At 62.1% G+C, this 13,816-nt stretch overlaps 1 protein-coding gene across 1 annotated transcript in view; it reads right to left on the bottom strand.

Moving 5' to 3' along the window:
- Positions 1 to 12,490, bottom strand: part of MUC5AC (mucin 5AC, oligomeric mucus/gel-forming) — a 33,500-nt gene extending 21,010 nt beyond the window's left edge. The window contains 22 exon segments of the mRNA XM_081535340.1: positions 101 to 214; positions 302 to 440; positions 557 to 708; positions 888 to 988; positions 1,120 to 1,172; positions 1,239 to 1,494; positions 1,653 to 1,779; positions 2,853 to 2,945; positions 3,093 to 3,259; positions 3,340 to 3,477; positions 3,556 to 3,625; positions 6,975 to 7,085; positions 7,252 to 7,390; positions 7,657 to 7,976; positions 8,235 to 8,405; positions 8,511 to 8,620; positions 9,331 to 9,421; positions 9,814 to 9,928; positions 10,264 to 10,525; positions 10,705 to 10,764; positions 11,297 to 11,371; positions 12,418 to 12,490. Coding sequence (XP_081391466.1) covers positions 101 to 214; positions 302 to 440; positions 557 to 708; positions 888 to 988; positions 1,120 to 1,172; positions 1,239 to 1,494; positions 1,653 to 1,779; positions 2,853 to 2,945; positions 3,093 to 3,259; positions 3,340 to 3,477; positions 3,556 to 3,625; positions 6,975 to 7,085; positions 7,252 to 7,390; positions 7,657 to 7,976; positions 8,235 to 8,405; positions 8,511 to 8,620; positions 9,331 to 9,421; positions 9,814 to 9,928; positions 10,264 to 10,525; positions 10,705 to 10,764; positions 11,297 to 11,371; positions 12,418 to 12,490 — 2,937 coding nt within the window.
- Between the last annotated feature and the right edge of the window lie 1,326 nt (positions 12,491 to 13,816).

Here is a 13,816-nt window from a genome sequence, read left to right as displayed (position 1 = left end):
GCCCGGGTGGGTCCACGGCTCGGCCACCCCTGTCCTGGCCTCTTCATGGGAGCAGGGCCTTCCTGGGGGGCTCCCTGCCCCGACCCCCTCCCCTGCTCACTCCCAGGAAGATCTTGATGGCCTTGGAGCAGGTGGCCCCCGTGCTGCCGCAGGGCACGTTCTCGGTGACGACGCGGAGGCTGTCCTTGGCGCTGCCGTTCCCGCCGCAGTGGTCCTGTGGGCAGAGAAGCGGCCCACTGGGGTGAGTGGGCACCGGGGCAGCAAGCGGGCCTGGGGGCCAGGGGGCTCGGTGGCTGTGTACCTGCAGCAGCGTGTACTCGCAGTCCCCGCTGAAGCTGTAGCGCCGCCCGTCGAATGTGATGTAGTGGCCGTCCCCGTACACCGCGCAGGTGGCCAGGCAGGGCTGGTCGGTGCATTGCCACGTCCGACTCCGACAGGTGCTGAGGACAGTGCCCGTCAGGCCCACGCCTCCCTCCTCGAGGCCCCCGCTGCCTGCCCCCACCGCTGGCCGGGCCGTGCCTCCCTCCCGCTGCAGGAGCGCCCCCCTGCCCCCTACCAGGTGTTGCAGCCCACGCGGATGGTCTGGCCTGGCTGGTAGCTGGCCTCATTGTGCACACAGGGGCAGTCGGACGCGGGGACGCAGCCGCCATCACCGCTGGCCACCAGCCCGTCGGGGCACACACAGCCGGGCTCGCACTTGCTGCTGTACTGTGGTAGGGGGACAGACCCCGCTGAGTGGATGACCCGGGCCTGCAGAGGGGCCCCAGGGACAGCGGGCTGGCAGCCTGAGGGCAGGGGACCCTGGGGCCAGCCTGAGTGGGCTGCTCCACCAGGGCCCCCATGGGATGAGCAGGTGGGGTCCTTGGGGGGCTGCTGAGGACACTTACACAGTCCATGTCCAGGGTGTGGCAGCTCTTCTGGCAGCCAGCCCCGCTGGCCCCGGGCGTGGCGTTGTGACAGTCGAAGTAGACCATGGGGGGGACACAGACTGGGGGGGGAGGGGGCCGCTCAGGGGAGCCTGCCGCCGCCGCCAAGCTCACTGCCTTGTGGGCGTGTCATCCCGCAGGCACTTGAGAAGCTTCGTGCAGAGACAACCTCACCCCCCTACTCCCAGCTCACCTGGATCTGGGGTGTGGCCTCCGATGCAGGTCAGTGTGCCCTGGGTGCAGGAGCTGCCGGGAGAGCGCGGTCAGAGAGCCCCCAGCCACCCCGCCCCACCCACTCAGCAGGGGTCATACCAGACGCTTCCCCGCTCGTGCAGCGACTCCCCGTTGGGGACCACGGAGCCCTGGAAGTAGCAGGGGCAGCTGGCGGCCGGCACACACACGCCTGTGTCGGCCAGGAAAGTGCCGTTGGGGCAGGTGCAGCCGTCCACGGGGACGAAGCTGATGCTGCAGGTGATGTCCTCGTCACCCCGGGCCCGGCAGGTGGGCTGGCACGTGCTGATGTTGTAGCGGTAGGTGAGCGACTCGGGGCAGGTGGCCATGGGCTTTGCTGTGGATGCGGGGGGAGCAGCACTCAGGCCGGAGCTGGCGGGCACCCCCGGCCCCCACAGCCCCCCGACAGGGTCCCGGGGCCATGGGCGCGATGCTCCTCGACTCCTGCGCCCGGCTGGGGGCCGGTCTGTGGCGCGTCTACCCCAGGACACTCACTGCACACGCCGTCCCGCCAGCCGCTGAGCAGCACGCCCCGGGCGGCGCAGGCCCGGACGTAGGAGGACAGGGCCGCACACATGCAGTCCTCGCTCTTCTCACAGTTGCACGTGTCGAACATGCAGTTCTGGGGGGCGCACCGGGACGTCAGGGACCCCAGGTCATACAGGGCGGTCACTCCTCACGCCGCGGCCGGAGCCCCCGCCTCCCCAGGGCCCCTCCCCAGGCTCGCGGGGGCTCCCCCTCCCTCAGCAGGATGTGCACAGACCATCTTGCAGTCACGTCCTTGGACTGGTGGGGAGGTGCCGGAAGGATCACGGTCCCTCATCTCTGTGACCCAGCGGTCCAGCCCTGGGTGGTCAGTCCCAGACACCAGTTTCTCACTGACCCCAGGGCCAGTGGGTACTCACTCACTGCTTGTAGCACCCCCTGCCCCACTGCCTGGGCGTAGGGCAGGAGGACATGATGGACTTGGAATCTCACAATGGGTAGGTGAGTGAATGAGCGACTGAGTAATGAATGAGCGAATGAGTGAGTTTGTGAATGACTGAATGAGTGAATGAATGAGTGAGTTTGTGAATGAGTGGGTGAATGAGTGAGTGAGTTTGTGAATGACTGAATGAGTGACTGAAAGGGTGAATGAATGAGTGAGTGAGCGAATGAGTGGGTGAATGAGTGAGTGAGTTTGCGAATGACTGAATGAGTGACTGAAAGGGTGAATGAATGAGTGAGTGAGCGAATGACTGAATGAGTGAATGAATGAGTGAGTTTGTGAATGAGTGGGTGAATGAGTGAGTGAGTTTGTGAATGACTGAATGAGTGACTGAAAGGGTGAATGAATGAGTGAGTGAGCGAATGACTGAATGAGTGAATGAATGAGTGAGTTTGTGAATGAGTGGGTGAATGAGTGAGTGAGTTTGTGAATGACTGAATGAGTGACTGAAAGGGTGAATGAATGAGTGAGTGAGCGAATGACTGAATGAGTGAATGAATGAGTGAGTTTGTGAATGACTGAATGAGTGAGTGAATGAGTGAATGAGTGAGTGAACGAATGACTGAAAGGGTGAATGAATGAGTGAGTGAGTGAGTGGGGGAGGAGACAGAACCAGAGAGGCCAGCCAGGCCCAGCAGCTGTTGCCCCAGCCCTTGGGGTGCTGAGGGTGGCCCAGGCCCAAGGGCAGAGCCAGGAGGTGGCATTACCGAGTAGTAGGCACTGGGGTCCACGGTGGGGTGGCACTGGGCGAAGGGGCCGCGGGGGTCTGTCAGCCGGGAGCACCAGTGCTGAGCGTACTTCTCTGTGGACGGAGGGGGGCTGGTCAGTGAGGCTGGACAGCCACGCCCAGCGGGAGCCCCCTCGAGGTGAGCGGCTTTCTTTCACCCCGAGTTCCTCTGTCTGGTGCAGTGCTGGGCGCGAGCAGGCCCCAGGGCTGCTGGACACACACCGCTCTCCACGCTGAGGGAGCAGGGGTCCTCGAAGCTGTTCTTGACATCGGGGCAGGCGGCCTGGGTCTTCCAGGTGTTGGCAAAGGCGGCGGCCGAGCCCTCCACCACGCCGCCGACGGTCCGGAAGTCATCAGCCTGGTTCCGGTTGAAGTTCCCGCAGAGGCCTGGGGCAGAGGGCAGTGTGAGGCCCCCGCGGGCCCAGCCACAGAGGGTGGGCTTGGCTGCCAGGTGGTGACCCTCTTACCGCAGGTCTGCCCTCGGAGCTGGGGCTCCACCCGCACGAAGAGCTGCATGATGGGCACCAGCTGGATGTCCAGCTGCAGGCCCAGCTGGGTCTGCACGATGATGAAGAAGGTGGAGGGTCTGAAGAGCGTGACGTTGGCTGTGGACACAGGGGACCGTGTCTCAGTGGCTGCAAGAGGCGGGACTGTCAGAAGCGGGGCGGGGCGGGCACACTCACCTGCTGAGATGGGCAGCTGGGTGTAGATCTGGTTCACAAACACCTCCCCACTAGCCTTGACCACGAAGACCTGGAAAAGCACACGGCAGGGGTCGTGACAGTCCCCGCAGGGCAGAGAAGGGCTGATGACCACCACCCCACCCCCGATCTCAGGCTCAGCCTGCTTTGCTAAGCTTTCCACGAGGACAGGAATTTTTTTCTTTCTTTTTTTTGGTGACATGAAAAGCTGGTCAAGACGGCAGAGTAGAAGGACGTGCGCTCATCTTCTCCTGTGAGAACTCCAGAACTGCAACTAACCGCTGAACAGCCATCGACAGGAGAATGTTGGATCCCACCAAAAAAAGATACCCCACGTCCAAGGGCAAGGGAGAGGCCCCAACAAGACAGTAGGAGCGGCGAAATCGCATTTACAATCAAACCCCATACCTGCCAGAGATGCTCAGGGGGCTCAAACAAAATCTTGTGAGCACCAGGACCCCGGGACCCCACAGAGACCCCACTGCCTTTGTTTGGCCTTGCAGTACAAAATGAAGCAGGGCAAAGGCTAACAGTTTTATCAAGAGAACACACCAGTCATAGCAAATACCCACTTCCAACAGCACAAGAGATGACTCTACCCATGGACATCACCAGATGGTCAGCACCAAAATCGGATTGATTATATTCTTTGAAGCCGAAGATGGAGAAGCTCTATACAGTCAGCAAAAACAAGACCTGGGCTGACTGTGGCTCAGATCATGAACTCCTTATTGCCAAATTCAGACTGAAATTGAAGAAAGTAGGGAAAGCCACTAGGCCATTCAGGTATGACCTAAATCAAATCCCTTATGATCATACAGTGGAAGTGACAAATAGATTCAAGGGATTAGATCTGATAGACAGAGTGCCTGATGAACTACGGACAGAGGTTCATGACACTGTACAGGAGACAGTGATCAAGACCATCCCCAAGAAAAAGAAATGCAAAAAGGCAAAATGGTTGTCTGAGGAGGCCTTACAAATAGCTGAGAAAAGAAGAGAAGCGAAAGGCAAAGGAGAAGAAAGAAATACCCATCTGAATGCAGAGTTCCAAAGAATAGCAAGGAGAGATAAGAAAGCCTTCCTCAGCAATCAATGCAAAGAAATAGAGGGAAACAATAGAATGGGAAAGACTAGAGATCTTTCCCATTTTCCCATTTTCTCTTCAAGAAAATTAGATACCAAGGGAACATTTCATGCAAAGATGGGCACAATAAAAGACAGAAATGGTATGGACCTAACAGAAGCAGAAGATATTAAGAAGAGGTGGCAAGAATACACAGAAGAACTGTACAAAAAGGATCTTAATGACCCAGATAACCACGAAGGTGTGATCACTCACCTAGAGCCAGATATCCTGGAATGTGAAGTCAAGTGGGCCTTAGGAAGCATCACTACGAACAAAGCTAGTGGAGGTGATGGAATTCCAGCTGAGCTATTTCAAATCCTGAAAGATGATGCTGTGAAAGTGCTGCACTCAATATGCCAGCAAATTGGAAAACTCAGCAGTGGCCACAGGACTGGAAAATGTCAGTTTTAATTCCAGTTCCAAAGAAAGGCAATGCCAAAGAATATTCAAACTACTGCACAATTGCACTCATCTCACACGCTAGCAAAGCAATGCTCAGAATTCTCCAAGTGAGGCTTCAGTAGTCCATGAACCAAGAACTTCCAGATGTTCAAGCTGGATTTAGAAAAGCCAGAGGAACCAGATATCAAATTGCCAACACCAGTTGGATCATAGAAAAAGCAAGAGAATTCCAGTAAAACATCTACTTCTGCTTTATTGACTACGCTAAAGCCTTTTACTGTGTGGATCACAACAAACTGGAAAATTCTTCAAGAGGTGGGAATACCAAACCACCTTACCTGCCTCTTGAGAAATCTGTATGCAGGTCAAGAAGCAACAGTTAGAACCAGACATGGAAAAACAGACTGGTTCCAAATGGGAAAGGAGTACATCAAGGCTGTGTATTGTCACCCTGCTTATTTAACTTATATGCAGAATACATCATGTGAAATGCTGGACTGGATGAAGCACAAGCTGGAATCAAGATTGCAGAGAGAAATATCAATGGCCTCAGATATTCAGATGACACCACCCTTATGGTAGAAAGCGTAAAGGAACTAAAGAGCCTCTTGATGAAGGTGAAAGAGGAGAGTGAAAAAGTTGGTTTAAAACTCAACATTCAGAAAACTAAGATCATGGCATCCGGTCCCATCACTTCATGACAAATAGACGGGGAAACAATGGAAACAGTGAGAGACTTTATTTTTGGGGGCTCCAAAATCACTGCAGATGGTGACTGAGGCCAAATTAAAAGATGCTTGCTCCTTGGAAGAAAAGCTATGACCAACCTACACAGCATATTAAAAGTAGAGACATTACTTTGCCAACAAAGTCCATATAGTCCATCTAGTCAAAGCTATGGTTTTTCCAGTAGTCGTGTATGGATGTGAAATTTTGACCGTAAAGGAAGCTGAGCACTGAAGAATTGATGCTTTTGAGCTGTGGTGTTGGAGAAGACTCTTGAGAGTCCCTTGGACTGCAAGGAGATCCAACCGGTCCATCCTAAAGGAAACCAGTCCTGAATATTCATTGGAAGGACTGGGGCTGAAGCTAAAACTCCAACACTTCGGCCACCTGATTCGAAGAACTGACTCATTGGAAAAGACTCTGATTCTGGGAAAGATTGAAGGTGGGAGGAGAAGGGGTTGACAGAGGATGAGATGGTTGGATGGCATCACTGACTCGATGGACATGAGTTTGAGCAAGCTCTGGGAGTTGGTGATGGACAGGGAGGCCTGGCATGCTGCAGTCCATGGGTCAAAAAGAGTCGGACACGACTGAGCGGCTGAGCTGAAGTGACACGAAAAGCAAAGAGATTTACTAAAGTAAAAAAGTCGACTTCAAGGACTTCCCTGGTCATCCAGTGGTTAGGAATCTACCTTGTAGAGAAGGTGACGTGGTTTTGATCCTTGGTCAGGAAACTAAGACCCCAATGCTGCGAGGCAAGTAAGCTTGCGAGTCACAACTACTGTACTGGCTCCAGAGCCCGCACGCCGCAGCTAGGGAGCCTGTGTGTCTCAGCGAGGCACCCGCCTGTCACGAGAAGATCCCACAGGCTGCAGTCAAGGCCTGGGGAAGCCAAACTTTTTTTAAATGTACTTTTTTTTTTTTTTTTAAGTCGATTTCAGCAGAGAAGCTTCCTGGGCTGCTCTGGACAGGTGAGGGGCCCCCAGAGCCCACCTCTGAGCTGGTCTCTCTGGGGACCATTCCTCAGAAGACCCACAAGAGATGCAGGTGGGGACGCAGTGGGGGTGTCCGCAGGCCGCTGGCTCTGTAGGGTCGCGGCTCGGGCAGAGGTCGTTTGCCAGGAGGGACACCCCGCCACACTCACCGTGTGCCCCCCGCCCAGGCTCAGCGTCAGGCTCTTCAGGCAGGTCTCACTGTCGGTCAGCCCACACCTGCGCAGCTCCGTCAGCACGGTGAAGGCGCTGCTGTCACAAGGCTGGAAGCACAGGCCCCCACGCAGAGCTCGTCGGCCCCCAGCCCGCCTCCCTCCCCGCTCCGCCCGCCCAGAGCCCCGGTGCTTTCCTGGAGGTCTCGGCATCGGGAGCCGCATGGTGGCCCCACAGGCAGCGGCAGAGCCGCCCGTTGGGGGGCCGGGCCCGCACCTTGGCCAGCACGTAGTGGCAGTCCCCGTGCACCGTGTACCGCTTCTCATCGAACGTGGCGACGTGGGCGCCGCCCAGCACCGAGCAGGTGCCCGGACACGGCGCCTCCCAGCAGGTCCACCGGCCTCCAGAGCAGGTGCTGCGGGCAGGGAGGCACGGCGTGTGTGCTGGGCCCCAGGCCCGGCCCCCACCCAGCGGGCAGGCCGACAGGGGTCTCGCCCGGGCCCGCCTGCCTCCCCGCATAGACTGGAGCCCCTTGGCGCCTGCCCGGAGAGCCGCTGGCCTCTGCCCCGGGCCCCAGGTGGAAGTGGGCCCGCGGCACCTGGCCACAGCCCCCAGGGGGCCGCCCAGGAGCGTCCGTCCCAGTGCAGGTCCAGGGAGCAGAGGGAGGGGCCCGGGTCCTACCAGTTGGTGCAGTCTGTGGAGTAGCCGGTCCCTGGAGCATAGGTGGCCCCGTTGTACACGCAGGAGCACCCGGACACGGGGACGCAGCCCGCGTGGCCAATGTCGTCCAGAACCATCCCTGCAGAGGCAGGCAGGCCGTGTGGCAGGCGCCGGACTGTCCACTGAGAGGGCATGTGGAGGGGTGCGGCCCCTCGCCCCCCGCAGGCCTGCCATAGAGGGCTCCTCTGACCCAGGGACTGAGGGACGCCTCAGGGGCTCCGTCCTGAGACCCGTGATGCATCTGTGTGATTCGGGGGGCCAGGGAGGGGCTCCTTCTCACCCTCGGGGCAGAAGCAGCCAGCCATGCAGTGGTCCTCGCACAGCTGGGAGCGCTCAGGGTTGGAGCAGGTGTCCGCGCAGGGCGAGCCGCACTCACTGTACCGCATGTTCAGGGGACACGTCTGGGCTGCAGGGGAGGACGGGCCACGTCACACCCTGCCCTGGCCCCGGCCCCGGGGGGACAGCAGGGCAGGGCCCGGGCCATGCGGGCACTCACGGCAGAGCTGGGGGCCCCGCCAGTCCAGGGGCAGCCCCCCGGCGTGGGCACACTGGCGGGAGTACTCAGCGAGGGTGTGGCAGAGGCAGCTGGTGAGGTTGACCTGGCTGCAGTGGCAGAGGTCGTGCCGGCAGGCCTCCAGGTAGCTGCTGGCGTTCACCAGGCGGGCACAGCCCAAGAACGGCTCGCTGCTCAGCATCTCCTCGCAGATGCCCTGGGGCAGAGCCCGGACCCCTCGCTCAGTTGGGTCAGAAGCGTCCCCGGCTCAGCCCCAGGGCTGTGGGAGCAAGACCCCCACCCCGTCCACTCTGGGCCTTACAGAGTCGTTGGAGCAGGTCACAGCGTCCTCGGGGACAGGGTCCTGACACTGCTCCGTGGGGCCGTCCATCTTCTGCAGGTTCCCAAACTCGATGGGGGTCAGCTTGACATCTGCCGGAAGCACAAGGACCCCCGCACCCCTCACTCAGGGTGTTCCGGCTATGCCTGTCTCCCTTGCCAGCACTGCCCGGTTAAGCGGCCGCTCTGCAGGACATTCAGGGCGTCTGGAGATGAAGTGAGGGACCCCTGGGCATTCGAGGCCGCAGGGCTGTGGGCTTGGCCCTTTACCTGACACTCCGTGGGCCTGGGGCCGGCTCGCATCCCAGGGGGCTGGAGAGTGAGCCCGAGCCCCTGCCGGCCACCCCCAGGTACTCGGGCCGGCCCATGGTAAGCAGCCCTCAGGGACGGGCTTTGTGTGGGGCTCCACAGGCCTGGCAGAGGGGACCCCAAGCTCGGGGCCGCGGCAGGCGTGGGTCACATGAAAGGCCACGGCTTGGTGGCAAAGTCTCAGGACTAAGACGCAGAGACAGGGTCTGGACAGAGGCAGGTCTTCAGTTTCACAGGAGGACATGGTGGAGGCTGCCTGCTCTGTGGGGTGGGGTGGGGGTGGGGAGGGGCCGTGTCGGGGTCTGCACACGCATGTGGCGTGTGTGAGTGCACAGGTCTGCGTGCACGTGTGGGCGGTGCACACGTGTTCAGACTGAGATCTCTGACTTGGGATTCTGGAGGCAGGTTTCAGGGAGCATTAAGGAGCCGGGAGCACCAAGGAGCCGGGAGCAGGCAGGGGGTGGGGGGACGGGGAGGTGCCCAGGAGAGCTCACTGCGCGAGAAGAACTCGTTGTAGACGGGGACGCCATTGAAGTCTCCGCACAGCCCGCACGTCTGGTTGGCGTACTTGGCGTCCAGCTCAAGCTGCAAGGAGAGGACACGTCAGACTCCAGCCGCGCCAGGGACGCCCCAGGACCGGAATGATGGGCCAGGCTCCTGAGGAGGTAGGGGCTGCGCTCCTCACAGAGGACCCCCCAACTCATTCCTCCAAGCCGGGACCCCGAGCAGGAGTGTGTCCTGGAGGAGACGCCTCCCCCACACACAGCGTCTCCATCGGGGTGTGGGCCCTGGGCCCCCAGCGGGGTGGGGTCTGTCTTTCCACCCTCCTTCACCCAGAGCACCTTCTTCCCTCCCTGAGGGGGCTCTCAGCTGGAGGTACCTTCTGGGACCCCTGTCCCCAGCCCCCCACTCCCAGCCCCCACTCCCAGCCCCCTTGCCCCCGGCCCCCACCCCCGGCCCCCCACCCCCAGCCTCACCAGGAGGCTGTCATCCTGGTTCCACATGAAGACCAGGCCCAGCTTGGCCACCACCTTCAGGTTGCCGTTGCTCTGCTCAATGAGGACCCCAGACTGGCTGAAGGGCAGCTGAATTCTGCAGGGAGAGGGCCTGGCTGAGGCAGGTGGGGCCCAAGGGGCCGGGCAGCAGAGGTCAGGACAGGCAGGGAGACCCTTCAGGTCACATCCCACAAGGTCACCAAGACCACAAGAGCGCAGAGCTCGAGCCTCAGCAGCACGAGGGAGGGGCCGCTTCCAGGGGCAGCGCGAGAGCCTGAGCCCCAGAAGAGACGGGGTCCACCCTGGGAGAGACGGGGGCCACCCCGGGAGAGACAGGGGCCACCCCGGGAGAGACAGGGGGCCACCCTGGGAGAGACGGGGGCCACCCCGCAGTTGTCCCGAGAGCACACGCCGTCCAGGGCCCAGACTCACGGGCGGCCGTTGACCAGGATGGAGCCCTTGGTCAGCCTGACGACCAGGCCGTCCAGCTTCATGGTCACCCTGCTTGGCACGGTGCTGTTGGGCCCGGGGCCGCGGCGGAGCTGCAGGTTGAAGTCCTCATAGGCAGAGCCGCAGTGCTCGGAGAAGACGTAGTTGCACAGCCCGGGGAAGCGGAAGACGTCGCCGTCGAAGGTCTTGTAGTGGAAGTCGCCCCACGTGCTGCACACCCGCCCGCCGTGCGCGGCGTTCAGGGCTGCAGTCAAACAAAGCGGGGCATTTCTGAGGGACACGCAACGACACGGCCCGGACCTCCCCAAACCCGGGCCCTCGTCCCGGCGGGGAGCCGCGCACCCTCCCACCGCCTCCCGGCTCCAGAGAGACAGGTCTCCGCGGACACGGCCGCCCGCCCCCCACCCGGCCTCGCAGTCTCACCTCGCACCACGGGGGCGGTCCTCAGAGGCGGGTGGATGGTCACTCCACGGAGAGCGTTGCCTGAGGGATGCAGGGACGCAGCTGACGCAGAGCCCCCACCCCCACCGCCGACCCCCAGCTCGACCCCCAGGAGGGCTTCTGCCGCTGCAGGGATGCCCGCTCCTGAGCTCCGGACTCTGCCGTGTGTGTGCGACCTTCCGGCTGCAGGAGCGCCAGGGCCAGCGGAGACTCCCGCAGCCGAGCAACAGGGCTCAGCTCTCGTGCCCACGTGGCTCTGGTGCTGTTTGCACCCGGGAGTTCCCGGCTCCCGGAATCTCAAAAATGCCTGAATCAACACCCGTGGCTGCGAACCAGCTTCGGTGCTGAGCTCAGGCCCAGGTGCGCCTCCCAGGGAGCCCCGTCTGGGGACAAACAGACCGAGACAGCTGGGCCTGTCCCCGAGCCTGCCCTTGCTCTGCGGCAGGTGGCCGCGCCGGAGCCCTGGAGCGAACCAGGGCAACAGGGCCGTCCTGTGAGACCGGGAGGTGGCGAGCAGTGTGAGCGGCCCCTCCAGAGTGGGGCAACGGCTCCAGCAGGCGGGGAGTCCACTCACCGCCAGGCCCCTGAGGGGCAGGACGGAGGGCTGGGTGCTCGGAGCTGAGCTCTGCAGCGCTGCTCCGGGCCTGGCCTGCGGAAAGAGGAGTGGGCGCTGGGCTGGAGCTGGCCCCGAAGGACGCACAGATGGAAGGGGGTGGGCCTGGAGGGTGGGGTTCTCCATGCGGACGGGGGGCCTGGGAGGGGCTCTTCTGAGTCACCCCAGGCCCTCCGCTGGGCCGCAGCTCCTTCAACCACGCCCTCCGGTGAGCCGCCCGGCCCTGAGCCAGCCTCTCCTTCCCTGCTCAGGATGCAGGGGAACAGGCGGGAGCACCCGCCGAGCAGCAGCCCATCCGAGGGGCAGACCCTGAGGCCGTGGGCCGGCTTATCCCCTCCAAAGGCAGCTGGGGCCCTGAGGGAATCAGAGCCAGCTGGGGATCTGGGACCAAGAGTGCGGACAGAGCTGCACCCGAAACGAGGTGCTCAGGGCCTCTGCACCGCACGGCTCAGTGCCGAGGAGGCCAGGCAGGCAGCACCCAGGAACCGGCGGAGTCGGCCCAGAGGCCATCCCAAGAACCTGGCCTTGTCTCTGAGGCGCGTCCAGGGAGCCCCCAGCGGGGCAGCCTCGGCCTGAGCACTGCAGCGGGCTCCTGGGTCCGGGACAGGCGGGCAGCAGCAGGAGGCTGGGGATCAGGCCGCACAAGCCGCCTGGGGCAGGGGCACCTCGGCCGCATGGCGTGGTCCCCGAGCTGCCGAGCGCTGGGGGCCGAGCAGCCCCCACACACGTCCAGGGCCCAGCCGTGCCCTGGGAAGCAGGCGGGGAGATGCCAGCCCCGGTGGGAGAGGCCTCTGAGGACGGCAGCCTGCAGCCAGGGGCTCAGAGGTGCCCGGCTGACCCCTCCCCGAACCCCCCCCCGGACCCTGCAGCCCCAAAAGCCCCTTCCCAACCCCACCATCTCCTGGAGCGGGGACTGAGCAGGAAGGGCGGCCCACAAACACCCTCAGCTTCTCAGAGCCCCAGACAAGGTCTCCGAGCTGCTTGCTGCCCGCCTGGAGCCAGGGCTACCCCAGGACTTGAGGGGCGGCAGGGGCTCCAGGCTCCGGTCACAGCCGGCCTGGGGATGCCAGCGGGCACCTTACCTGTGTGCTGGGCACAGGCCAGAGTGAGGGCCAGGGCCCAGAGCGGGGCCAGCTTCCTCCGGCAGACACCCATGGCGTGTGGGAGAAAGTCCCAGGGCAGCCTCTGAGGACGGCTCCGTGCCGGCAGGAGCCTTTTGTAGTCCTGGAGCTGGCCTCACGTGGGAGGGCGGGGCCCGGCCTGCGATTCCCCTCGCCCAGGTAAACAGTGGGCACTGGCTTTGGGATGGCCAGAGGCTGAAGATAGCAGAGATGGGTGTTTCTGCAGGTGGGACATGGTTCCTGGGGTCCCTCAGCACTGGCTCAGGCGTCCTCTTGCTGTGCCCCCAGCTCTGAACCTGGGCTGGGCAGGCTTCTGTGTGGCCAACCCTTGAGCTCCTGTGCCTGGAGGCCGCCGCCATCCTTCCTGCTGCGCGGCTGCTGGGTCAGCCCCACTCTTGCTGCAGAGGGGCTCAGGGACAGCACTCCCGATGGCAGGACCCTGCTCCCCGTACCAGTGCTGCCTGGGAGGCTGGCTGTGCTCCCGGCGGGCAGTGAGCAGCCCCGGGCCAGCTCATCCCACATGGGCCTGTGTCCTTGAGGGGCAGGGGCGTTGCCGAGTGAACCAGCCCAGAAACTGGCCTGGTGGTCCTGGCCACAATGGACTCTGCCTGAGGAAGCACGCTGTGTGATGGTCACCCTAGACTGTGGGTGTGTGGGCTCCGGGCCCGTCAGGGTGCTGGACACTGGGGCTGGACCTCAGTCCCAGGTGGCTACACACAGCACCCGCTATAGCTGGTGGCTCCACTGCAGCAGGGGGGCCGGCCAGGAGGCTCTCGCCGGGGCGGAGCAGCTGGGCTGGGTCCCTGACGCTGAGGCAGGCCTGGCTCAGGGGCTCCGTGGAGCTGACTGGGGCTTCTGCTTCTGGCTCTCAGGGCCTGTGCCGAGTGCCTTCTGGGCGCCTAGCTTTCCGTTCCAGAGCCTTTCCCTCCTCATGACCCCGATTTACCCTGGGATCTGTTAGAAAGAGCACCTCACACAGAACCGGAGTGTGAGGGTGGGGCACAGTGAGTGAGTGAGTGAGTGCGTGAATGAATGAATGAGTGGGTGAAATGAATGAGTGCGTGAATGAATGAATGAGTGCGTGAATAAGGGAAGGAGTGAGTGAATGAATGAGTGGATGCACGAATGAGTAAGTGAGTGTGAGCTAGTGAGTGAGTGAATCTGAGTGATGAGCGCTGGGGGCCGCACGCAGAGGGCCCGGCTGAGGGGTGGCGTGGGAGCAGCCCCCGCACACAGGTTGCTGCGTCGCGCCCCCACCATCCCCAGCTCTAGAGCTGGACCACACGCGCCCTGGTGCTGAGCAGGGTGGGCCCCTAGGGGACAAGCCAAGGGACACGTATGGCTCCAAAGGGCTGTGGCT

Source organism: Giraffa tippelskirchi, chromosome 10, assembly GCF_054371585.1.
Source record: "Giraffa tippelskirchi isolate mGirTip1 chromosome 10, T2T-mGirTip1v1.2.pri, whole genome shotgun sequence".
NCBI classification, from domain to species: Eukaryota; Metazoa; Chordata; class Mammalia; order Artiodactyla; family Giraffidae; genus Giraffa; species Giraffa tippelskirchi.
Note: the sequence above shows the minus strand (reverse complement) of the source record. Positions and strands in the feature narration are given on the sequence as shown.